Source organism: Chroicocephalus ridibundus, chromosome 11 (genome assembly GCF_963924245.1).
Source record: "Chroicocephalus ridibundus chromosome 11, bChrRid1.1, whole genome shotgun sequence".
NCBI classification, from domain to species: domain Eukaryota; kingdom Metazoa; phylum Chordata; class Aves; order Charadriiformes; family Laridae; genus Chroicocephalus; species Chroicocephalus ridibundus.
In genome coordinates, this window is record NC_086294.1 from 5952518 (window position 1) to 5980142 (window position 27625).

Genomic DNA, 27625 nt, shown 5'->3' on the forward strand with positions numbered 1-27625 from the left:
CAAAAAAACCAGAAAAGCAGGCTTAACATTATTAAAAACAAAGACCAGTCAGAAGGTCAGCGCTTTTCCAATAACAAAAGAGCCCCACCCCAAAACAACAATACCAAAGAAAAGCTGTGCACGGGACATCTACAGGACAATTTGTTACAGTTTTGTGCAATTTGCTCTTTGCGAGACTGAAAATACAGCATGCGTAGCTGATAGTATCTCTAAACATATCAAATAGAAGTCAAGGAAATGTCACTTTTCTGTTTTCCATCCGGGTCATTAATTAGCATTATTAACCCTCAGTGTTCAAATAAAATTATAGCTTTGGTTACCGTACTCTCTCCGTTTCCCATGATTTCAATTGGATATAGTATAATTTTTCATCTCGTATCCACAGTTGAACTGTTACCACATTCCAAGGAACATTAAAAACACATATTAATTACGCTTTCCCTTAGCCAGTAAAAATTTGTTCAAAGCTGTGAAACCAAGCAGTATATTTCCCACCGTGCAGCAATATTTCCTCAGTTCGGAGCAGAAAGTGCGAAGTGCTGCCCTACCATAACCTGCAGAGGACTTCCATAATGCTCCACTCTCTATTCCATGACCGACGAACAAAAGAACACCTTGCAACACCAAAATGTCAGTTGGAGGTCTCTCACCTGAGGACTGATGCAGTTTGACTCTATTGAGTTTACGAGATCTCCACGGCTCTTAATCAAGGGAAGCGAACTCTGGAATGGCTTTAGGTTTCAGAGTAAATAGGTACGCGGGAATACATTTAATCAGGCATAGTGCATATCCAATTTACTGTAATAACTTCTGTAAGCGGTTAGGAAGTGTCTGCAAAAATCCTTCTTAACTGGGTATCACTTACTGCAAAAACTATCCTGCAGTTTAATGACGTCGCCGTCCTCCTCAGAGTGCAAACCAGTAAACTGAAGACATTTACCTGCATTTTCCAGCATGCATACCCACTTCTCATTCTGAATGAAGCAACTCACTAATTTTAATTATTTTCTAAGCTGGAACAAAGCTACCTACTTCAGGTAAGGATCAGTAGCCGCAGCCCTGTGAAACATCTTTAATAAACCTGTAATTTTTAGCCACAGGACAAAAAAAAAAATAGCAGCAGCGTTGAAAAGAACAGGCATCTTCCTTTCCCCTTCACTGTCATTTGTTCACGTTTGAATGACATCTCTCCTCAGATTTTATCTCAAGCAATAAAATACAGGAAATAAATAATTAAGATCTAGGGGCATATTCTGCAAATAACTTTTAAGAAAGCTCCCATTTAACATCAATAGAAACATTCACCTTAAGAAATCAGACAGATTATATACACCTTGCTAGAAATTTTTAAAAATACGGTGTTTTATCTCAGAAATGCTGACAAAAATCCTTAGTATAGCAGGGGAAACTGTAACCATAAAGGTCGAATAAACAGATGCAGTTTTAAATGGAAGGCAAATATGTTAAATTACCTCAATTCTGCTGAATGGATATTTCCCTTTACAAAGCATCTCATACTTAAAACATTCCACGCAGTAACGCTTTCAAATTAGGTAATAAGGATTTTAGGAATTTCATGGTAACTAGAAATACAAATCCTGGTGAAAGAAGACAGACTTTACTTATCGCATTCTCTGTGCATGGAAGATTGAAAGATTAAACGGAATGGAGAAATCACCGGGTTTTAATAAGCACTGCCTTCATTTAATTTTAACAAAATTTCATGTGGTATGAAAATATTAACAATTTCAGGAGACACTTCAGTGTATCCACAAAATTTGGTATTTGACTGATATCTCATATGTAATTAAGTCTTTTGATAAAGGATATGAACTTCTCTTTGAAATTAAGGGGGGGGGGTGAGAGACCAATTTTGATTCTCCTTTTTCTTCAGCATATGAGCAATCAAAACTGTTAGAGAATATATAACAAAAGACTGCAATGAAAAAATCCTAAAACTGATAACCTCTGCAGGCCCCTCTGGATTTGAATTAAGGAAAGCTGCAACCGCAAGCGAATGCCTGGGCATCAGTATAGATTAATTCATGTCCCCCTCAGCCTTCCAGCTCCTGGTGCAAGAGTAACGCAGTATATACACTGTTTAGGCTTCTGGTTCGTAAACATCTCTGTAGAGGGATAACGCAGGAGCAACGAGTGCAGACCTGTGTACACAAGTTTTACATTTTCTATGCTGCAACACTCACCAAGTATTTCCTTCAAGCGACTGTTGCCCTCTCAGCTCTCACAAACAATGTGACCTTGACTCTAATAACCTGTTCTCTTAATACTGAAGGCTTTCTCCACTCTAAATCAATATTTCTGACTTATTTTGGAAAAAAAAAAAAGTTTCAAGCATTCACAGGACACAATGAAGATATATATGGATCGGCTTCATGATAAAGAATCAATTAATAACGATCCAAGGGAGGCAGTAACAGAAAGCAATTTTAGCCTTAGTTTCCAAAGAAGCCAACAAAAAGATGCATTGGATATAAAAATCTATGTCACTATACGCTTTCCCCCCCAAATTCAACTATCTATTAACAATGCTGCATGGTGAGCAATGTCAACCTTCATTTCATATTCCTAACAAACTCCTATGCAGCAATTTTCTGTCTTAAATCTAAAACATCTTTTCAGTTTGGGTTTTTTTTTTTTTTTTTGAAACAAGAAAAGGCACATTGCCATTATTTTTCCTGTACTGTTATCAAATTACTCTGAAAAAAAATAATAATGTAAGGAGTCGAATTAATCAGAATCTGTTAACATTTTAACAAATTCATATCGTGCTTTCACTTTTCAGCAGTAAATAACGATCCACGGCTTCCTTCTTTCAGTAATACTTCTCTTGTTCAAATGCAAGTGACTCTGCAATTTAAAAATACAAGAAAATAGGGAAGAGGAAGAGAGACACCCAACTGCCTTTTCTATAACTGCTTAATTCTGGGCACACTATCTTGCATTGTGAAACTGTATGCTATAATGCTAATTCCTCGATTAATTTCAGAGAGAAGTGATCTGTAACCCAGCATATACACATTTTGCCTTGCTTTATTAAAAGGAAAGCAAAGAAGTCAGATCAGTTTATATTCAAAATGTGCTGAAAAGTTGATGGCAGCATACTACATTAGGAACCTGAATTCTACTCCTGGGTATTCCCAGTGGCTAAAACAAAAAGTCAGTTCTTTCATCTGTACTAATGTGTCTCTGGTTTTAGGAGAATCAGCATCTCCTGGGACATTCGGGGGCCTGTGTTTGTGCATGCTGAATTTACAAAAACAGCTTCGGAGCTACTCTTGAGCAACGCATTCCACAAGAAGCTCAGCAATGCCTTTTGATTCCTAACAATTGGAAAATACAAGTATTTGAAGCAGTACTACTTTTAAGATCAATAAATCACCATGTGCTAGGTAAACGTTATTCCTAAACTGATCTTTTTTTTTCCTGTTATTTTGTTCTTTTGGGTAATTGTCCTATTAGTATCATTTCTAGCCTAAAACCACAACCTCGTAATATTTTTTCACTACCAACTGATTTAGTTTTTAATTAAAAACAATGTTTTGTAATCATGATTACACCATTATATTTATTTCTTAGGTAGCAAAGCTACTATCATTACTACTTCTCTTCAGAACAGGGACTGCATCTTGATGCACTGTGGTTCTTTAGCTCAGTTGTTCAATGCTCTGAAAAAGTATTTGAAGGCAAATTAAAACATATGTGGTCTAGATACATTATGAATCTTACTCATTTGTCACACTCATGAATAACTTTACTCTTCCAACATCTACCTAGAAAAAAAAAAAACCTCATCTGCAATTTTATGATTAACTGGAATGAATACAGAAGAGATTTGTCTTTACTTTCTATGGGTTTCTGTAAAAATATACTAAAATGTTAGAAGTGTATATACTTTTTAATTATAGGAAAGATTACCTGCTAGCTCGTGTAGTTCAGTCTACCCTAATCACTCCACAACATTAAAGAAGAAACACGTAAACCTTTCCTTGCAGCTATTCTGTATGGTATCTTATTTTACAGCATTTTAAAAGCAGGCCCCTGTCTATTGATGCCGAGTTGATCAACCTGCTCTGCGCTGGACTGTTATAAACTGTGAACAGGAACTAAAAATACAATGGCATCAGGAAAAAGCAATAAACCCTGACATTGACTGGCAGTTCGTGAAAATTACGTCTCCCTATTTACAGAATGGAGGAAACCCACAGCCTTTTAAAAGGCGTTGTACCGCAGAGAAAACAGAAACGAGCTGAATAGGAATTCAGTGCCATCATGTAAGCGGTGTTTGAGAGGATGCAGAAAGTGTTCTACACTTGAGCATCTGGGACTCACTGCACGGCTCCCAAGAACCAATGAGACAGCACAAGAAAAGGCAACGATTCCCAGATGTTAGACGCTGGTCATGGGCCGTAGAACCGGCAGATTACAGTAAGGCAGGAGTAAAAGTATCTTCTAAGTTCAGTAGACCGAGAGCCAGAAAAGCATCACATGGACAAGCAGACAAACATACCTCTTCTGCCTAAATTGTCATTAGGGATAATGTTATGATCCACGTCACGCTGAAGTCTTTGTGAAAACAAAAGTTACTACTATTCCATGAAAACTGTTTAACTGTTTGAGAGAGGTATTTACTTAGAGTGAAATGTTTAAGTCAAGTGTGTAGCACCCACTGCTAAAGGGTGAGCTCTCAGATTTGAAAATCTCCAAGGAGACAGCTGGACCATGAATCCTTTCTGCTCTTAACCTGTTACTGAATGAAGAGAGAATGCGGATAAATACAGTAACCTTAATTTCTCATGTCCCACTTTTCCTTTGGCTTTTAGTACTATAGCTGTGAACTGCTGCTAGATTAATGGGACACCAGTGTTGCTTTGTCTCTCTCTCTCCCAGCATGGATGTGTTTCGAGTACAACTGACAGAACGAGATGAACCTCTGCTTGAGGGTAGGTTGGCTCTGCAGAGGGATCTGGACAGGCTGGACCGATGGGCTGAGACCAATGGTATGAGGTTCAACAAGGCCAAGTGCCGGGTCCTGCACTTGGGTCACAACAACCCCATGCAGCGCTACAGGATTGGGGCAGAATGGCTTGAAAGCAGCTCGACAGAAAAGGACCTGGGGGTGTTGGTTGACAGCCGGCTGAATATGAGCCAGCAGTGTGCCCAGGTGGCCAAGAAGGCCAACAGCATCCTAGCCTGTATCAGGAACAGTGTGGTGAGCCGGACTAGGGAAGTGATCGTCCCCCTGTACTCGGCACTGGTGAGGCCCCACCTCGAGTACTGCGTTCAGTTTTGGGCCCCTCGCTACAAGAGGGACATTGAGGTGTTGGAGCGTGTCCAGAGAAGGGCTACAAAGCTGGTGAGGGGTCTGGAGGACAAACCTTATGAAGAACGACTGAGGGAGCTGGGGTTGTTTAGCCTGGAGAAGGGAGGCTGAGGGGAGACCTTATCACCCTCTACAACTACCTGAAAGGAGGTTGTAGAGAGATGGGGGCTGACCTCTTCTCCCTGGTGACAAGTGATAGGACGAGGGGAAACGGGTTCAAGTTACGTCAGGGGAGGTTTAGATTGGATATTAGGAGACATTTTTTCACTGAAAGGGTTATTAAACATTGGAATAGGCTGCCCAGGGAGGTGGTGGATTCACCATCCCTGGAGGTGTTTAAAAAAAGGGTAGATGGGGCACTTAGGGACATGGTTTAGAAGTGGCTCTTGTCAGGGTAGGCTAAAGGTTGGACTCGATGATCTTAAAGGTCCCTTCCAACCTCAACAATTCTATGATTCTATGACAGCTATATGACAATCAATACCATATCACTGAAAACACTACAGAAGTATGTCCTGGAAATTGCAGAAATCTAAACACTTAGTTACAATTTTCTTGGCAACTATAAATCAGGCAATAATGACCCCAATATTAGTCCAACCATCTGCACTTTCAACATACAGAGATGAACATGGACCAAAACCTCAGACCTCAACACCTTCGAGAACGCTCAGGTTTGTATTTAGTTCTTACATTTCAGATACGTAACCAATGTTTGTCATTTCTCTGGGTAAACAAGATATACTATGTTATATGATGATTTCTGTTGGACAGAAAACTTTGCTTCTTCGTATATGTACAGAAAAACCACATTTAAAATGAAATAGACTGAGGCTACCTACAGGAATAATCTCCAGAAATCAGGTTATCCTAATAAGCATTTCATAAGCAGGTCAGAATAGGAATGGAAAGAAAGAACAAAAGAATAGAGCTGAATAACATAAATTTTGTAAAAACTTTGTTCAATAAGAATGGCTGAAGTTACCTCATAGCCGGTACCCTGAACAAGTCCCCACATTCAATCCTTAAGATCTTTAAAAAAATTGTATTTGTAAGGGCTTTTAGTGAAAGGAGGACGTATCAATATTCAACATCAGTGTGTATTTCATCCTCAGTGAGTAGTTACTGCACAAGAGATAACTGACAGTTTAAAGAGAAAACTTTCAATAGTTTCATTTTTTCCCCAAAGCCCTAAATAGATCACACAGCAAAATCCTGAACTGACACTTCAGAGATGCTATGGGGACCATTTTTTCCCTTTTTCTTTTTGACACTAACATTTTAATACAACATTAAACTAAGAAAACACTAAGTAGAGAATTTCAAAAGCATCAAATATCTTAGGAACACAAGCTTCTAACTTCGAATGCGTCCTACTGTTAATTTGATACTATGTAGGAATCGGAGACAAAATTGTCAAGAAGCTGCAAAGGTAAGGCCTCGTGTCTGAATTGTTATTCCACAGAGTTTCCAGCAGTCAGGCAAAACGCATTTGCCTCCATTTGCATCTTCAAGCATGAAAGACTATGTGAAACTGATACTGAAGATACAAGAATTACACTTTGAGAATGTGTAAGCAAGAATGCAAGCGATTAAGGAAGAGATCTTTAACAAGGAGGCCTCAAAAGGATGGGCAGATACTGTTCTCTTTTGTATTTGTTTCTTAGTAAGTATAAATATTATATATATGTATTTACATATATAGTTCTCAAGATGTGGTACTACGATTCTACCTATACATCCTACGTCGCTGACTTCTCACGAGCATTCCCTTATCTTTGTTGTTTTGTATCCAGCAACACCATGTAATTCACTCACTTTCTGAAGCTGTGCTTGACACCACAGGGTACAAACTAACCCAGAAAACATTATCTGGGGAAGAAGAGGAGATTGCCTGGCGCTGTGAATACTCCTATGAACAGCAAAATCAGTTTTGCCCTTTCAAAAGTTAGATCAGCTGCCTGATTGATCGCCCTCCCCCTCTTTCTGTGGTCTTTTAAGAGTTCAAGAATTGGCCAGAAAATCAATATAACTCATGTAGAAGCCCCTCCAAAAGGAAAAAAAAGAAATGTGATTTCAGTTTGGGAAACTATTCACCAGTTTCTGCTGGGTGCATCTTTGAAGTACCAGACAAAATGCAGGAAGCTTTGCTGAAAACACACTCATTAAATTTTTGGGGCTAGAAAGGGAAGAAGTAAGGTCATGTTCTGCAAATATCCTATATATAGAGAAAGAAAAAAGCCACTCGAGTGTTCTGACACTGCACTGTGACATATTTCAATCATTTACAGGAAGCCCTCAGCAAAGAATGCAAACAGGAAAGTTCTTCCTCATGAATAAGCTTGCCTTTTAGCCAAAAAAGATCCCCAGCTGCAAATGAAAAGGAATTCTGTTTCTAAACTCTCTGAAAGTCAAACCACTCTCACTGTATACAAATCTATACATAGAATATTTCCTTCCAAATATATATATTATCCGCTATCTTGCTCAGCTCTGATAATGTAAAAGGATGCATATGGTAGTTCTGGGTTCCTTAGTGCTACAGAAATTGTTTAGAAAGTTTATTCATCCCTGATACACAAAAGTATCAAAATAGATTTTAGTTACCGGGATAGGAATTTACCAAGGTACAAATCGGAAACAAAAATATATAGATGAGAGACTTTCTTCAGAAGTTTTGGACGTGAAATAAAAGATGACACATTTACAAAACCACAAAGCAGCCCAATAGCAAATGTAGTTGGAAAAGATAAAAAGTATCACCTTTCCAGGAAGAAATTTCTAATTCCTTATTTACAGGGAACTCGCGTCTTTGCTAAAGCACAGTGATGCTGGACTAGATGGCCACTGGTCTAATTGACTAGCGCATTTCCTTGGTTTTGGTTATAAAATGTGGCATGATATAATACAACATATGTGACCAAAACGTCCCTTCACAAGGAAAACTTCTACCTTATGAGTCTCTCTATGCTCGCACGGCGGAAATTAAAATGTAAATTATGTGCAGAGAATGACAGAAATCATTGAGAACGTCTCAGATGAATTCATGAGGTAGCTTCTGTTTTGATGGAGACACGCGCAGGGCGGGCGCGGGGGGGGACACCACCCGATCACACTCCAAATGAAAGCTTGACACCGCGTACCTGAAGGCCTGCATCACAGATGCGCTTATCAAGAAACCTGCCACCAGATGTAAAAACAATAGGACAACTGTATTATCCAGGTGATGAACCTCAATCTGCAGATACAGAAACAGCCAACGTCTCTAACATTTCTGGTCCCATCGTCATATATATTACCAACATATTTCTGTATCATCAGTAAAGAAAAGTGGTCATGACCCAAATATTCTATGCATTTTTCAAATAAAATGAAAAAATGCGTTCCTCCCTCTACAGAGCATGCAATCTGAATTTCTGTCATCATCATTAGAGGGGTTTTTATGCCTTGATAGGTTATAAACTGTTACAGATTAATTTTAAGCTAGAAGTGCATCAGAGAAGTCTAATACATCCAGCTCCTTCTAAATTGCTCTTTGTCACATACGATGGCTTTCCACTGTCTCCTCCCACACACTTTCCATCTCTCCTGAAAATTGCCTCATCTTTGAATCATTACTGTTGTAATTACAACAAGAAAAATCAGTAGTAGAAGAAAAAAATCTTTGACACAAAGAGCATTATCACGGGACAAAAATATCCTGCTGTATCCAAAGATAACACAATGCTGCATTATTAATGTTTCTATCGATTATTGACTTCATGATAAGGTAAAAATCTAAATCTTTACCCTTTATATGTGGTATTTCCTTCCAGTCTACAAAAAATAAAGACATGCCTAGAAGCTGGAAAGGGCATGGTCTTCCCAAAACACTGGGCTGGGGCGGGGGCTATTTAGTAAACACTTTTTTTTTTTGTAAATACAGAGGTGGAATACTATCCACCTAGCGTTCAGTTGGGCGAGTCTCCGTACTTCAAAGGGAGAGGATTTGAAGTATTTACCTACTGGGTGTAATATTTGCTCTTTGTTTGGATGTTTCAGAGTGGCTCAATAAATACATTGACGACCCATTGTTCTGCAAATACAGAACACACAAATTGGTCTCCTTGGTTGGATAAATGATCAATTCTACTTCTAAGAGCGGCATTAGATTCTTAAAGGGGATGACAGTACAAATCTTAACATAGGCCATTATAAAATAAGGTACTTAGAAGGAATGCTTCCTGTTAAGCTCACTTAAAATCAGACTGGAATAGAGCTCCTACAGTTCAATGATTTTCTAGACAGCTTTCTGCCCCATGGCAGAAGGAATTACCTCTCTGCTATTCCTGACATGTTTGTCTAAATTGTTGCCAAAAGCTCCATTGATGAGGATTCCACAACTTTCTTAGAAAAACCACTTCAGTTTTTCATTTACGGTTACAAGGTTTCCCCTGACACCTAACCCAAATCTCCCATACTGTAACTTAAACTTCGTATCTTAATCACCCCGGCCACAGAGACGCCTCTTTTTCCTGCACATTTTTACATATCTGAAAATTGTAGGTTATTTCCCACCACGTAGGTGACAGGACGAGGTTCTTTCAAATCTTTCTCTATTTAAGGCCCTGAAAACCTAGCGGATGAGTTACCGGGCTAATACAGATTTCCAAATCCCTTATTTACTACGGAGCATGCCCTACCACTTGACATTTTCAGTACAGAGGCCAAGGACTCGGTGGGGGAAAGGGAGTGCCGGATCCCCACCTCTGGAGTTCGATTCTGAAAGGCGGCAGCAAGGCCAGGAAGCGGAGCCGGCAGACGCACACATCACCCCTGTCTGTCTTCTGCCTAGCAGGGAGATAGCTGGAGCTTCAGCTTCTATGGCTCTCAAAGGAGGTACAGCTCATTTGCATTGAAAATTAAAAAAAAAAAAGGAACAGAGAAGATAAGAATTATCTTGATCATAAGTAGAGTATCCGTATTATCAAATATTCTTTACTACAATCCTTTGCCACCTTCTGTCTGAAAGCAGGAGTGCTCAACCTACATCTAATGTAGGATGGAGCAGACAAGAGCAAGGCTTTGGAAACGTGACAGGATGCCAGAAGAACCTCAGAGATCATCTTTTGGTGAGAGCTTACCTTACACGATACAGCAGGTTTGCAGACTTGTAAATTTTACGCATAAATATTTAGGATTAAATCCTGGTTTCACTGTTCTCACAGTGAGATTTTTACCAATGACTTAATAACAGTCATATTTCATGCTGCAGGGGCAGGCATTACAGATGGAATTATGCTTTTTAAATGGTATTTTTGACTGCTTTTAAGATCTCCCTACATATCACACTGTCCTTAGTACACAGTCCTGATAGTTTATACGTGAACACCTTCCACGACAGTTTAAAACCAACAGTTTTAAACATCCGAGTATCATTTTCAGTGGAAGTAACAGATCTGTTTTATAACAGCATGCTTTAACAACACTCAGATGATTCAAGGGAAAGCTAAATCCTCCATCTTAAAATGCTGGCATGAAACTGGTTCAAGATTTAGCAACTGCTGTATCTTGGTCTTTTGCTTTGTTATTAGTTTTCCAATATTTTTTTCCCTCATTGAGATTACCCTCTATTATTTAGTTATAACTTCCTCCATAATTGCAATCAATGAATAGTAATCACTTAATAAACATATCCTGACAGGTCTATTTTTGCTCTGGGAAAAGATTCATTTTCTTTATCATCACTCCAGCAAGCAATTTTTCTTCTTACCTTAAGTAGGCAAAGTGACAAGTGGTGCCTGGTGCAGAGTTCTGCTCCGCTACGTACAGCATTTCAGCAAGACCAGACACCGCTCCTTTCGTTTTTGTATTATTTGCATACAGTTTTATCAAAATCTGTGTAATTTGGAATTTTCACTGACTGACTTTTATACGTAACCCTGTTGCCGCACAGAAGTAAAAGCTGCTTTGCACCAACAGCTTTTTAACCCTGAGCTAATAGCGGCAGTCCGGGAGACTTTCCAGAGCCAGTTTCTTAAAATGCAGGTAATGCAGACAGAAACTGCCTTTTTGTTAAATTTTTTGATCTTAGACACTCAACATCGAAATGCCAGAGAGCATGCATTCTGTCAATCATCTATAAAGGTGTAATTTGATATTAAATATAATAAAAGATCCTGAATGAACCTGGATACCTGCAGTTGCTATAATGATTTCTTTTCCACCGCCATATGAATATAGCTCATGAAATTGGCAAAGAATCACAAACAAAAAAAAATGTATTTTGGCTTGTATATAGAAACCCATTTTTTTTCCTCACAAATTAGATCGATTTGTTCTAAGTGGGCTTGGCCTGAAGTCACTGGAATCAAAAGCAAGTTTTTCTATTGACTTCAAGAGATTCCAGGCTGGGTGTAGCAGTAAATGGAAATTCAGAGTAAAGAAACTCTCTTAGAGGATTTGCGTTTTGCTGCTTGAAGTCCATATGGGACTTGTGCGGTAAGCCTGGCTATTCTTCGCTCCCGGAGACCTAAGATGGGTATTCAAAAATTCAAACCACATACAAGGAAGGGAGAAATTCAAACTCGGCTCACATGCTATTTTACTCTGGTCCGGCCTGGCTTTGCCTTAGGACAAACAGAGTATATAGTTTGCCAGGTACCTTCCAAACAGGACTAAACCAGCGCCTTTGGATTAAAAAAAATAAAATAAACCAATTTTTTTTTAATTAAAAATCAAGGTTTAAATACATCAAATTTGCATTACTGAGTATTATCTTTTTAGGTGGACAATCCTCAGTGAGTAATTCTGCCATTAAATAGTCTGTCTGCCTTGCAGTTGGCAGCTAAACCATAAAGGGAGTACTCTAAATTAAAATGAGATTCCATAAAATAGAAGTACACTTTAGCTCTTCACACTAACACTTAGAACATCTTGAGCAACTCATCCTTGTTCCAAAGCATCAATTCACCCTAAAGACAGATTTTCCAGTTGTAACTTCTAGCATTTTTTGTACAAATACTGACAAAAATTAGTTTTACCACCCTTATCCTCCGAACGCTCTCCCTGTTTCAGCCCCACAAAACCCGCGTCGCTGGGCTGAAGCTGAGCTGTCCCTCTGAACTGAATTCCATTTCTGGCATCACGCTTTGCGCACGGCCTCACGATTAGGCCTGACAATATAAGCGTATGATAATTCTCACTAATACAGACCCGTCACAGCGATATATATCTGTCTACATACAGCAGGCAACTTCTGACCGCATAAATTTAAATGTACGATAACTATGGGGGCAAACTTAAATTTTTTGCCCTAGTCACATCTTTGCCGCAGGCAGACCTGCGTTAAGTTTCAAGGAAATCTTTCTCATACATACCAAACAAAAAAAGCTTATGCTATTTTAACCACTTCAGCAGTAGCACCCTTTCTCTGAAAGGAAGAATTGATTATATACATCAATAATAGGGAAAATATTTCACAGCTCTGAAAATTAGACTAAAATCTCACTCCAGAGTTCACTAGTTTGGCTTGTCATTTTCAGAATTCTTTTAAGATATCAGCGCGAGGCATCTTTTTGTGTGCACAGTAACGAAGACTTTCAAATACACTAATCATCTCTAAACATAGGCTTATTAATGAAAGACTATAAAGCAAAACAAATTTTGCCCAAAGCAGCAACTCTTAAAATAAGCAATTATTACACAATTTAATGGCAAAATATTTTAAATACTAGGCATTTTGTAAAGATCTGGGAAGTACTTAATATAAAAACAAAATGCCTGGATTAGTCTAGCAGAGATATATTGATACGATGGAAGTCAGAAAGCAATTGTGAGAAAACACTCTGCATCTATGCTGGTGACAAAGTGTTCAGTCATAAAAGCTTTGATTTAAATCATATTAGCATAGTGTGGTGGAAGCATGCAGCACCACAACATCAAAGGATATGCCTCAAAAATATGTATCTATTTTTCTTTTTCTTATTTTTTTCTTCTCTCCAATAAGAGTATACTTTTAGTTTCCAACTCATGTGTGTATCAGAAATGGTTTGTAGACCCAGGGAAAAATCAGAGGGGAATGAAAAAGAAAAACAGCTTGAGGGATGCAAGAATCTCACCATACTTTTAAGTAAAAAAATAACAATTCACTTGTAATAGGACTGTCCCGTTAGGGTCCCTGATTGCCACAAAAATCTGAATTGACCTGCTCCTTTTCCTCGTTAAATTTACCACTTGAAGATAATTAAAACAATACGGCCGTGGATTTGGACTCACTGTGAGGCGTATCTCACAGTACTCCAAAAATTGTTTGGAGAACAATCCTGAATCTCACGTTGTCTTGGCAGTTGGATACTCTTTTTCCAGATAATTTCGCCCAGGCTTCTCAGAAGAGATGTGACTGCTCAGAATTTCCCATTTTTGATTCCAGCATAGGGAAAACTTTACAAAATAATCCCAATACACTACCTAACTGCTTGTAGAGACAAAATAACGAACTTCACTTTGGAACAATTAATTCCTCTTCAGAATAAATTTTCAAGTATGGCAATTGAGAGGCTAGAACATCATCGCTTTGTGTAAGTAGAACCTTTTTGAACTTCCCAGGCTGACACATCACAGCTGAGACGCAACGGTGTTAGTCACGGCGCTCTGCGTGATGCCGGTGCTGCGCTGAGCAGCAGGCTATTAGGAACGGGTACAGCAGCGTGCCGCACTGCCGCCAGGGCCCCCCCATGCTGGGACTGTCTATATGCAAACACCCTGCCCGCTGTCACAGCGCAACACGGAAGAATGCTAGGGAGCCATTTCTGTAACGCCGGGAACGCTTATTCCTCCCCAACTTGACCCCTGCTCTGTGTGGTGACGGTGGTGATGTGTTTCCGACGTGATGTATAATAGCAGGAGAGCACCGATGCGTCAGACCAGGAAATTAAAAAAGATGCCATTCACACAAAGGAATGTTTAGTTAAGTTTGAAAATCTTGGCTCAGATGATACCGTGATGGACCATTTGTTACATCTTTACTTACTAATGTTCATTGGCTGCGGAATTTGTTGTTGGGTGTTTTTTTTCTCTACAAATCAGTTTGTTACTGATTTTAAATGATTCCAAAAGCTCATCTGCATTTCACCCGACACATTTTGAGTCAGAGATAATATCTGAAAGCACTAGGGTCCTTAAAGGAACAGCCTGTTACAATACACAACAGTAACTATGTTTCTACGATTTATGAAAAGAAAGCAATATGTGCCTGTTTCGGTGCCTGTCGTTTGCCTACCAATGGTGCAGTGCTCCCCATTCCAGCCCTCTCTGCATTCACATTTCCCATCTTTACAAGTTCCGTGCTCCGTACAACGGGGATGACACACACGCTGGTCACAAGCCACTCCTGTCCACCCTTCTTCACAGCGACATGCTCCGCCGATGCACACCCCGTGGGTGCCACAGTCTACAGAGCACACTTCTAGGAGGAGAAAAGAAGACAGATTATAGCTAGCGCCTGCCAGCGGGGCAGAGGCAGCAACCTCGTCGTGGAGGGAAAAGTGCGTCCAACAGGCACGTTTCTGCCGTCAAAAGCTGGCCTGTTCGCATTCAGTTCAAAGCCCATGGCTTAACTTCTGCTTAAAGACAAATGAAATCATATTAGAAAGTCATTTTAAAAAATCTGCTAGTGTATGCTGGGAAAACCGCTGTAGAGCTGTGTCCTCTTCAGATACAAAGAAGTTTCGGAGGCCGGCGCAGAAGGGGAGCACTTAGCTCTGTTTAACTCCAACCTGCTCCTCCGGTGATCTTGACACAGACATTGATTTGCTAAGAGTGAGACTGAAACTCACCTAAAGCTCATTCAGCAGAGAACGGTGACAATCCAGGGTCACTTAGATTCTAGGAGTGATGGCTAAAAGACACTTTCAAGGGAGAGCTGTTGGAATCCTATTACTACCATGGTCACTTATCCGCTGCCGTTACTGCTCTCTGCCAGCTGGACTTGTAGAAGAGCAAACAGAGGGGTCTTTCGCCTCAAGTGTCACCAAAGAAATTGACAGTGAAACTCTCATTCACAAATTTTTCTGGCTGCTGATGCGTGAAGCAGAAAATATACTTCCTGATATTCATTCCACTGGTAGGGCTTCTAAGTCATTAATCTTAAAAAATACCTGAATAAGTGTGAGAACTGTAAATATTATTTGGAGAGACGTGCTTATGACCTGCAGCTCTGTCTCAAGGCTCAGCTTACAACATAAATGCAAAATTCCCAGTATTCTTTCCCACAAATAGAGCATTTGTTGTCTTGTCAAAACTTGTTTTTTTTCTCTTTAGCTCCTTCTGTTAGAATAATCAAGTTTTACAACTGTAGCTTTGGAGAGGATGAAGAAGTTTTTTAGCCTACGCTTTTGTGCCTGCTTTTTAGTGTCTCTTGCTCTAAAACTACTTTTTCAGATACTCCGCGTACAACTGAAAGGGGAAAAAATACCCATTATTTGAAAAGAGATTTTTCTGTTTTGTGATGTTTTGCATAAATGAGTAGCATTTTGATGCACAGTAAAGCAAACCCCAAAACTGTACTTAACTGTAGTGTTTTCCATTCCCCAAGCATTATAAACATAGTTATAAATTATGGAATTTTTCATTTACAGTTGGGAAACAGCTGTGAAGCACTGAAGTAACTTTTTCAGTCCAAACGAGGGTCAGTATTAGAGTGAAACAGAAACTCCTAACCTGCATCCCCCTCGCCCCGCAGCTGACAGTCCCAAATGAAGAATGTCACGATAAACAGTACCTAAGATATATACACGCTTCTTCCCAACGTAACTAAACAGGACCAAACATGTTCCAAAGACAATTTTCTAAATTCTTTGCATTTCAAACTTGCCATAGATATTAACATCTTAACAAAATGAGGACATTATTGCAAAAATCAGGAAAAAAATATTTTTCTTACCGACGGAGCAGTCGGGACCCATCCAGTTGGGATCACAGCTACAAAGCCCCGTGTCGGACAGGTAGGTACCGTGCCCACTGCACTGGTCTGGACACTGGGCTCTGGGAAGCTCACAATTGATTCCACCCCAACCCGGGCTGCAGAGACATTCCCCATTCACACAGACTCCGTGGTTGGAGCACGTGGGATCTAAGCAATCAACTACAGAAGAAAACAAAAACACAACGTAGAGAAAGGTCAGCTCACCCAATACGATGTTTGAAAAACATGTAGATGCGCGCTCTGAAATATTTGTGTCACTGTGATAAATAAAGCAAATTGATGTAGTTCTTCAAGTCCTATTAACACCTGGTTGGAGAATGGGAAAGTAATTTGTGTTTTACATTAGCTCCAAGTAAAGCAGGGTGCGACTGAACAAGTAACGCCTACTGCAGGAATGCTGCGGTGAAGAAGCACAAAGACTTAAAAATAACACTTAAATAGATGTAATAAGAGCTCCACGCATAAACAATCACCTGGGGACATTTCTGCTGAAATACACTGACCTGCCAATGATTCCTGTATCATATTTAAATAACAAAAAACTAACTGAATACATTGCACATTTTAAAGGATATTTTCCTCTGGAGTATCTTCATCAATACTGCTACTATTACTATTGAAATGCTAGAGCATTGTGAGAATAACATTATGATACCCACTTTAAATACTCAGAAGTCAAAATATCAGTGGCTTTCAGCTTCATTTAGACTCCTAAATTATTTAGGCACTTCTGACCATTTGATCCGTATTTGAAACTGAGAGTCCTGGTTACTGCAACCCATCTTCTAACCAGCAGAAAATTCCTCTCAAAGAAATAAAGAAAACCGGACATAGATACAGATTTAATCTTTTCTCAATCCAGAAACAACAGAATAAGAAAGTGAAAATAGTTATGATGGAAACCCACCCAATGAAATTTCAGTTGCCATTTCAATCCTGATAAATAAAGGAATGTTGTGAGCTGTCTTTCAAATAAACTCTATCAGTAACGTTACGGTTTTCCAAATTTTTATCTTATATCACGAATTTGTGTAAGTTTACTATGCTCTACCGCAAATACCAACATAGAGGTTTTACCAGCTGCCTTTTGCTGTGGAATTGAGGGCCAAGGTCAAATTCATGTCCTAAATGAAACGAATTCATCTCATGACTGGTATATATTAGCTCACAACAGAAGGGCCAAGAATGATTGGCATTCTCTCTTGCAGCTCCAGGAAGATCTGAGTTTATAATGAAAGTGATTTATCTCTCATCTTTTCCAAATTGATCCTTCTAAATTAAGGCAGAGACATTTTCACTCTACCTCATGTGAACAATACTTGATCTTTCAAATCTCAACTTTTCTATAAACATAGAGTCTTGTTAAATTATTTTCTGTAGTTGCAGGAGATTTTAAGGAAGTATATAGATTAAATACAACGCAGAGGATTGAGGCAGCCACATTTAGAGATGCAATAACAGGAGTTATCAGAATAGTTTTGATTTTAATTCAGATTACAGTAGGACAGGAATAAAATACTATAAAATTTCTTATAAGATTTTCGTTTTAATGACAACACTGACTATAGGTTTTTTATTTTTATTTAAGATGTAATGCTTAGTTAATTGGACATAAAAATATTATAATGCAATTTCGTATTTATAGGTAAACCAACATTGTTTTGTGGTTCAGTTCAGATAAGATTTTATAAATTAATAAATTGTTCTAAAATTATCCAGAATGCTTGTCCTTTGCTGTTATTCCTTCTTGGTGCTTAACAAAATTAGAAACCGTACGAAGTTCAGAATATGTCTTTCATACTATTTCTGTTGAACCTGATAGACACAGAGCTGCGATACAACAATCTTACTGAACTAAATCAATAAAGAACACAAGGATTTAGGTCAATTCACTTTTAGGATGAAGGTTACTTTTTTCCTCCTAAATTTAGTCTATTTTTTTTTTTTTAAATGATGATATTTTAGTGGAAAATTAAAAAGGGTAATATACGGATAACATTGTATGTGGCAGGACAGTTAACTTTAGGAGACACTGATGAGTCCTAACACACTCTCCATTTCAGAAATGTATCATCTTCCTTCTCAAAGGAAAATATTAATGAAAGCAACGCGGAGCATATGAAAACCACCACCGTCTGATACACAAATTGTCTTTCCTCTATCCTGAATTACAGTATTCATGCAGCTGAGATTTATTTCCACAGACCAAGCCTATCAATACCCCTAAGCCCCCAATCTCCCTTGTTTTATAGAATAACACGCTAACCCCCTTTTGTCCATTGTTCTAGACAAATATACTTTATAGCTGTTTTGTTCTATCATGTGGGTAAGTAATAGCTTTCCAAGTTTAAACTGAAGAGAGTTTTTCCTTTGAACTCAAATCTTGTTCTATTTTAATACATGGTCTCAGAGTTATCATCTTGGGCCAGATCCTCAGCTGCTAAAATTAGCATAATGCGATTACCTGCAATAGAACTGCACTGACTTCTGCTGCAAAGGTTCTGGCCCCAAGTCTTTAGAAGGGTTTACAGCGGTATTTAATAAGGATTTATAAATGGAGCTTCTCTGGTGTTTAAACAAAGGAGAATGCGCCTTAGCAAGTAAGTATGTTAGACTTAGAACTCAGAGCCCCTTGGCAGCTCAGATCATTAGAGCTCATTTAGTGTTGGGCCCTCTGTAGATTTGACAAAAAAGGTACTGAAAGCAATTTATATCCCTAAGGACAAAAAAGGAGGTCAAGGAGTTTTCTGAACAATATGTACCATAAAACCCCCGAAGAGCCATGAATTACACTTACGAAGTTAAATGTCATTGAAAAATGACTCGACCATGAAAGTGACAAGAAAACCCCCCTCAACTTAACCTAATTTGGCAATTTTGCTTGTCTCTCCCCAAAGCAGAGTGAACAAAACCCGTCAAATATACCACTTCATCTTGTGTGCAAATTTGTTAATAGAACAACAGTGTTTATGCTGCAAAAACTGTGCATCACAAATATTGATTTTGGTGCCACTTTCATTTCAGGTAAATTGTTTGAACAACACGACCATGACGAATATCAGAAATAAAAAGCTAACGGGAAGAAAAAAATGCTGACCCACTTGTTCTTATTCAATATCCTAGTGGAAAACGGTGAATGAATCCACTTTCGTCACTCCTTTTGGAAGCTCAAATCAACAGAGGAGATTTCATATATTTATATATAAATAGAGATATATTTATTTGTATCATTCTGCCATTAGAATGGTAGAATTTGAATTCATACAAAAACTTTAAATAAGATCAGACGATTACCTGCAACTGGAGAGGCTCTACTTCATATTATACCCTTTTCCCTGTAGGGCTTGAAGCAATCATAGACTCATAGAACGGTGATATGTGAGAAATTTGTACAGAACAAGTGGAATTTTAGAGTAGAAACATGATGGTTGTTTTTTATTTACTTGTAAATTAATTTATTGATTTATTTATTGCCCAGTGATGTATGCAAAGGTTATTTTAACCTTTCTTGTCATGTTATTGGCCCCTTCCAATTTTGCAGTCAATACCTCCTGCCTTTGTAAACCATTTATCTTTTTAAGAAAAAATTTATCTTTTCAAGCACACTGTTAATTAATATCTGTATATATAATATATAATAACTATATTATTATATATATAATATATAATAACTGTATATCCTTTTACCTCACATGGTAATTCACTTCCCCAAAAACTTTGTTGTCTGACAATGTTTTGTCGCTTTTGCGACTTTGAATGGTGCTAACATTAACACCTTTGGAAAGAGATACACGCTAGCTTGTTCTACAAACTTTTCTGGAGTTGGTGGTGTGTTTGTTTCACCCATTTCAAACTTTGACCTTAGGGTAAGCTGAATAAAGCACTGCAAGGGCCTATTTCTCTTACAGGAGTGAGAGAGGATTCAAGATGTCTAGCTGAGGTATTCCACAGCCATTCTAGAGAACTGAAAGTAGAGAGAGAATTCCATGTATGGAACTGCTTACAAGGTAAAGTTTACAGAACCAAATGAAAGAAAGATCATTTGAGGCCATCTACCATAGTCTCTCTAATACCAGCATTTCTACGACAACACAAAACGCGACTGCAGTTAGTACCAGACAGAGAGCTTCTGCATTCCTGGGGAACAGACTGCATGTTGTACAGCATGGTAAAGACAGTCTTTTCCACCTTTGATTTTGATGAGAATGCTAGCTATAGCAAGGCGTTTCAGGTATTTTTTTTTAATATTTCCTATAATCATACAGTGAGGGTGAACTGAGAACTATCAATTCCGGCAGACAAAAAGGACGTTACAGAATTTTCTGGATATAGCTGAAAGTGTGGCCCATCAAAAACAATGGAAAAACTCTATGGACTTAATTACATTCTGGATTAGAGCTCTAATAAGCAGTGTCGTGTCGTGAAGCTTTCCTGGGAGGAGATGACAGGAACGAACTGAACAAACAGTTGCAGCGGTGGCAGTCCTACTAGTGAGAATCCTTGCTTTTTTTTTTTTTGCTTTTAGCAAAATAAGTTCACTCAGACTAATGCAAGATCTTGTCCTAAAGGTGATGACTGCGGTCCAGGATCAAAGAATAAAACCCTTAGCGGTTTAGGTCCCCACAGTTTTCTTCCCTTTGTTTTCTGATGGGAGAAACAGCTGTTTACTATAGTGTGAGGAAAAAACTGATACAAGTGGTGGGCAGCTCTGCATCCCACCCAGAACGCTCCATACAGACTATTTAGTCCTAAACCCATGGCAGCTCCAGTCCTGTCACTTCAGTCCTCAAGCTGTTCCTCCTTTTGGAGGATTCATAAACTCTGGAATGTCATCATAAAGTAGCTTGAACTATTACCGCTCTGAAGCTGTGCCAAGGTATACTGAACGGTCTATTTCGCACTCGCCTGGGGAGTTAAAATTCCCCTTTAAAACCATACTGATATATTTTAAAAAGAAAACCAGTCCAATTTACGTTGTGCATTCTAACAGAAATCACTGTTAAAAATAAGATCAATACTGAGCTTAATATATGACCAGATTTTTCATGGGTTATTTGGTTAAATCTGCTGTTTCTACGTACACAAGGAACTGGACACTTTCAAGTGAAGGGCTTTTCTGCATTCAAAGGACAGTTATCATTTGTGCGCGTCATCTCCCTTTCTTTAATCCCATGTGATTGCAGCTAACAGCAGTAATTTGCCCTACATGAAGGCTCTAAGTATCATGGATACCTAAGCCTTGCAAATTTGTTTCATCAACTTCCGTCTTAATAGAGGATGATACGTTTGCTTTGTGTGGAGCTGCAGCTATACGATTTGGTGTACCGTTGCTCCTTTTTCCTCTGTGTTTCAATAAATATAATCCATAAGGAAACACTTATCTTCAACTCTTCAACAAAGGAATTATTCAGGTTTACTTGTGGCAGATGTTCTTAATACTTCAAAACAATGTTCCAGAAGGCCAGAAGTTTTGTCTGAACTTTGACAGAAGAGTAAAATTGTGACGGACTACATTTTTACCCCTCTTTTAGAATAATCTGCTCCAGTGGTTTTAAATTTACATTTTCATTCTGTTCTTTCTTTTTTTCCTACCCATTAAATAAATCCAAACCCCAGAAAACAAACTCACAACATAGAAAAAAAAAAGTCCTACCTTCTTCACAGTTTTCTCCTTTATAGCCAACAGAACAGACACAGTTCCCTTCGATGCAGGAACCGTGACCTCCACATGAGGGATCAATACACTGGCTGATGGGTACGTCGCATTCTGGACCTTTCCAGCCACTGTAGCACAAGCAGGTGCCTTTCGAGTACTGACCATTGCCACTGCACAGAACCGGGCAGGCAGCTGCAAAATCGAATGAAAGAAAAACAGCATACAGGGTCATACATGTACTCGTGTAAAAGTGCACTAAAGGTCCACTACCAAACACGTACACCTACATTCACATATGCTAATTTACTGGGGGAAAAAATCTAAGATAATTTGTAGTAGTTCAGTTCTTCATTTCCCAGAGAAATCATCTGATTACTGTTTAATAAAGCACGCACGTGTTGGGCATTCTGAGAATACAGCTATTATTCTATATAGACTATTGAAGGTGTTTGGGATAACTAATGAGGTAACGTGAACGGATTTGAGTCTGACATCACTCTGCTTCGTTCCACTAGGTAACATCCAATTTTCACAGATAGCAGAACAGAAAACATTCAGTCCCCAGAACATTTTGTTATATAGCATCTTTCTTCTTCCATAACACTTTCTTAATGTAATGTCCCAAAACTTTTTTAGACCCTTTGACTTGTTTTTTTTTCAGTGTAAGAATCTTGAACACAGGAATAAGACAAGCCTTCATCTGCAACAACTGCACCTTGCCACCACTGTCCCTGCTGAACCTTGTTTTCCCAAATCCCAGAGCGACTGCTTTTACCCTGCATGTATTGGCAAGAAACACCATTAACCCTTATCCCTCCCTCTTGTATTATTAAGAGGGTCAGACACATCCTGAGCAAGTATTCATTTATGCAAATGAAGTGAAGCCTATGAATAATAAAGGTAGTCAGCAGGTCTCGGATGCCAGGAATCAGATGTTATACATATGCAGAGCGATGGAAAGAAACAAGTGGTTTATTAAAAGCCAGTTGCACAGAAATGTTACACTAAGGCATATTCACACTCCTGTATGCCCACGTCTCCCATGTGAACACGACAATCTGCGAACTTACATGCCTGCCAAAGACTGAATGTGTGGTCACCGGCCGGAGAAATGGAAAAAATAACAGAGGAGTAACAGAAAGTGGGAGTAATGAAGTGAATCTTTGAGAAAAGGTACGCTTTTGTGCTCTTCTCTCGGATGCAGTTTGATAAAGACAGACAAGTATTTCCCTGTCTTTTCACCCTTCAAAGTAATTAGAAACTAACAGCTAGTTTTACAGTGCCAAAAATATACTCAAAAGCTACTATTAATCATTAAAAGGTCCTAATGTCTTCTTGCTTCTATTATCCCTTTAACCTGAATGATCGAGAAGAACCCAAGTAATTGATTTCCTACAAAGAAATGTGTAATTGTCCAGTTATACAACTTCTCCACTGTTCAGTCCTGTAACCCTTATTAATCTCAGCTGTCCCATTGATCTGCTGCAAAAACACATTTCAGGACAGATTTTTTTTCAAGAATTTTCTTATTTGAAATGGGAAAGAAATGATCAGAAAAGAAGATATTCAGATTTGTAACCCGAGATGTTAGCTAAAACTTAAGAGTGCCGAGAAATATTTCAGTTGAGACTACAGGTTGATGGGCCACATGTCACATGTATAATCTTCTTTAGCCTATTTTTTCTACAGTAGAATAATAACAAAATTAGTATGGGGATTTTTGCTATTCCCTCTTCTGTCTTAGGGCCACATTATCTGTCTTTTGGTAGCAACAGGACTTCATTCTACTTCATTCCTGGTGTTCTCTCTTACTGAGTCTTGTTCAATCGTTTTCTTCCTCACTCCAAAAATGAATACAAATCTGAATACAATATAATTTCCAGCAGCAACTTTCTGATTTCAGATGTGATATATGATGTGACAAGTGCTTTACTGAGTGCAGTGAAAAATTTTATGCTGGTTCTACTGGTTTTGCTTTTTGCAGCTGGTTTCAGAATAAGGTTCACTACACCAGCTGGATGGAATTACAATACAGACTAATATCCGTTATGTCCGTACTGCCCTCTAGGACAGCCTATTTTACATCTTTTTGCACACCATCATGAAACGCCCTTCCATGATACACAACGCACTGAACCAGTAGCTACTTGAAGGCAGTACGACTAACTCTGCCTTCTGCCTGCGTGCATTCCATCACGGAGTCCATCTCAGTTCCCCAGCACGCACAGCTTTTCACTGCCTAGACAGGCGAACTGTTGCTGCTGCAAGTCATACAGGGGAGCCATAAAGAAAGGGATCAAACTAGGACCACTTCCACTCTTCAGGCATGAAGACCTGGGGACACAAACAAGTCCTTTGTCCATAACTCTCCATTTCATTGCAATTAAAGGTCTCGCTTGGGCTGACACTGATACATTTTCCCAAATCGCTGTAAGAAAGCTAATCGCATCAGTCCTGCTCTCTTTACTTGCCATGGTGCAGAGGATCTGGAGGTGAGGGATCAGAAGGCAGCTTGGCCTGAAGACCTGGAGCAATCATGAGTGGCAAGTTTCTCGGTGCCACCTCTCACACCCTGACACGTTGTAGAGATACTGTCCCTTTATCCGGGCCTCATCTTAACACAAAAATCACTCTCTCTAGACCAAGGCACGTCTCAGCTCCTGTACGTGGCGGTTAAGCTTGCAGTCCCTTTGTTCAAGTCCACCACAGAAGGAAGTAATATTGTTAGATGCAAATTCTCCACATGCTTCCGAGCCACTGCAGAGACTCAATGTTATCATTATTAATGGTTGCTCAATGTGGATTTTCCCACTACGCTGGGACACGCCAGCATATGGCTTGCTTTTGCTCCTCAACCTCCTCACCATGCTGTAATACAGCTGCATAGAAAGAAAAGGTCCCAGAGGAAAGCTAAATGCATCAGTAGGTAGTAAACAGTTCCCTTCAGCGAACTGCATTTGTTCAAGTAGTTATAAAGAGAAAAAGTTAGAGCTGACCTACAAGCTGGATACAAGCGAGGAATAACTTTTGTTGTTTTGTTGTGTTACAGGTCAACTGTGGCACTGAACACCTGAAAGAACTTCTGCTCTGCAAACCTCTCCTCCGGAGTCAAAACTCAAACAAAGGCAGTAACTCTATTTGAACAGCACAGTCCCCTGCAAGAGGGACCGAGCAGAAATAAACCCACTATTAAAATAAATAAATAAAAAAACCCCAACAACCAACTACAGTGTGACCACTCTAGACCTCGCTAGTTAATACTGTGCCAGCCACCTGCTGCTGTAAGATTGCTTCTCTCCTCACCTTGCTCCCATAGGGAACATGGTTACGGGAAGGCCATTCTTAGGTCATTTTGATCTGAACTTTCAAGGGTTCAACTTCTAGGACAGCAGAGACTGGCACGGCAGAAGAAAGATTACTAGATGGTGATGGGTCTTGGGCTAAAGAGTTCCTCCCACAGTAGATTTTGAGTGTTCCCTTACTCTGCTGTGGTGCTTCAGGAATTTAAGTAAAGCTGAAAGCCATGTCACAGCTTTTTACTGCTCTCTTCATGCTTCTACCAGGTCAGAGTTTGTCCTGTGGTTCATGTGTTCAGTCCTTGTGAAGCTCGTATATAAGTTGAACAGTAATCTGCCTTCAGTGGTCTGCCACTGCAGTACGCGTTACCAAGATGTTAGCGACACCAGAACTGACTTCGGAAAAATGACAGAATCTATCATTTAACCTTAGGGATGAAATGAATACAGTTAAGATTAAGACACTTGCAACCTAAAGCCACAAAGTTTAATCTACAACCCTCTGCTGGGGTTATTCTACAAACTACGTAACAGGAATATCGCTTTGAGAATAAGAAAAGTTTCCGAGGTTCTTGGTTAGATTTTGGCGTTTCCAAGACTGCCATGTCAGTAAGACCACAGGAGAAACATGTAAGCGAGAATGCAAGCAAGTATAGTTTCTAAGAAGCTGGCTTGTCACTGCTGTAATAAATAGCTCTTCATTAATGCTTCTGCTATGGGTTTATAGGCTGTCCTAAGTGAGGAACAGAGACTCAAACTGCTCTTCCATAGAAAACAGGAGCAGGCAGCCTAAAAAGCAGTCTGCTACACTTATTTACTAGACCATGTTGCTGCAGGGCGAGACACCAAACGGCCCACTCTAACTTTACATCCACGTGGCTTCAATTAAAGTGCAAACAACTCAAGAGTCATGTAGAGTTCTTGTCATCTATTAGAACAAAACCAGACTAAGTCCTTAACATGGATCCCGGCTCAATGGATACTACAGACCATTGAGTCCTGTAGGCTGCACACGTTTAAGAGCATGAACTGAGCAGGAAAGACCAGATGAACAGCCCTTTAAAAGTTTTGTCTCTAAAGGTTATCTTTGGATAGGTATTTCAGAGTAATGTTAGTATTCCCTGGCCCATGAGGAAAGGTGATTTGATAACAGCCTGTTACACGTGCACTAGGAGGGGAGATGGTAAGGGATAACGCCCAAATGGTCTGGCATCAAAAGCCACCATTTTGTCCAGTGACATTTAACACACAGTTACCCCAGCTGCAGTCTGTGTACACACTGCTTTCACCCACCCCTACTGTATTCACAAGTACATACTCACCAGCGGTGTTCTTCTAGAGCATGGCAAGAAACCAGTAACGGGTATCTGAGCAGTCAGACTCTTGGAGGCTGTTGCAGAACTTGGTTTAGTTACACAGCTGCTTGGTTGAGAGGGCTTCCCCTGCTACTTGAAGGTCCAAACAGGATTTGAAGGCAGAGTTCTGGCTTCGTTCCTCTTGCTGTAGAGCAAACATTACCCTGGTGCAAAGAGCGCCTTGTACCACTAGAATCTAGGCTGTCAGTTCTCTAACGCAGACTTATTCCAGTTCCTCCTCATAAAATAGACAAATTGGTATACTTCTCTTGAAAGCTATATGAGTTTCTGGGCATAAAAACATGCAGGCTTGAAAGGTTTTTGAACTTGCATCTGCAATGCTTCCCTGTCCTGGACCAGGTCACAAGCAATGCCCTTATATTGCTCTTATTTTGCAAGCAGCTCAGTTTTACATCCAAATGTAAATTTTCAAATGGGCCATTAGAAGGTTAGCTTCCTTTGTGCCATCTACAGGCTTACTCAGAGCTCAGACAAGTTGTCAGGAGTCACCCCGTATCAAGTCAAAATATTTCAAAATATGTATGACAGAATTCTGTGGCAAGATGCTCATGGCAGGTTGGTGAGGGGAGTCACTGGTCCAGACGGACAAAATTGCATCAAGCCTGTTTGAGGTACTGTTTGAGCAAGGACCAGAATGGTTGCATCCATAATGCTTGTAAGCCCTCATCTTGCATATTAACCAGGTTCTTCTCACCACAAGTTGGCGAGCATAGAAGATGAGCTTGACTGCCTATTCCCAATGTAAGCAGTGAGGAAAATCAGGACTGAGTGTTGAAGTGCAAGTTTAAGGCTGCACTAACAGAGCACTCGGACACCATCAGAAGTGCCCTTACATCCTCAGTACTGCTAACGCTTCCATCAACCAATTTTAACAAGATTACCTGAAAAGTTAAAACTCATGGAAGAATATTCTCTGATTGAACACATAAATAAGCCAAATTTGTGGGATGAAAATCTACAAAGGCTACCATATACAAAGAGACATCATCTACT

The 27625-nt window shown here is 39.4% G+C and overlaps 1 protein-coding gene across 20 annotated transcripts in view; it reads right to left on the bottom strand.

The window, feature by feature from the left end:
- Nucleotides 1-27625, bottom strand: part of TENM2 (teneurin transmembrane protein 2) — a 668147-nt gene that overhangs the window by 68031 nt on the left and 572491 nt on the right. For 16 of the 20 annotated variants that reach the window (XM_063349520.1, XM_063349519.1, XM_063349514.1 and 13 more), the window contains 3 exons: nt 21958-22152; nt 16263-16463; nt 14574-14786 (listed from right to left, as the gene is read on the bottom strand). In XM_063349520.1, coding sequence (XP_063205590.1) covers nt 14574-14786; nt 16263-16463; nt 21958-22152 — 609 coding nt within the window. The remainder of the gene's footprint in view (nt 1-14573; nt 14787-16262; nt 16464-21957; nt 22153-27625) is intronic. The other 4 variants (XM_063349517.1, XM_063349512.1, XM_063349511.1 and 1 more) reach the window with 1 other exon arrangement.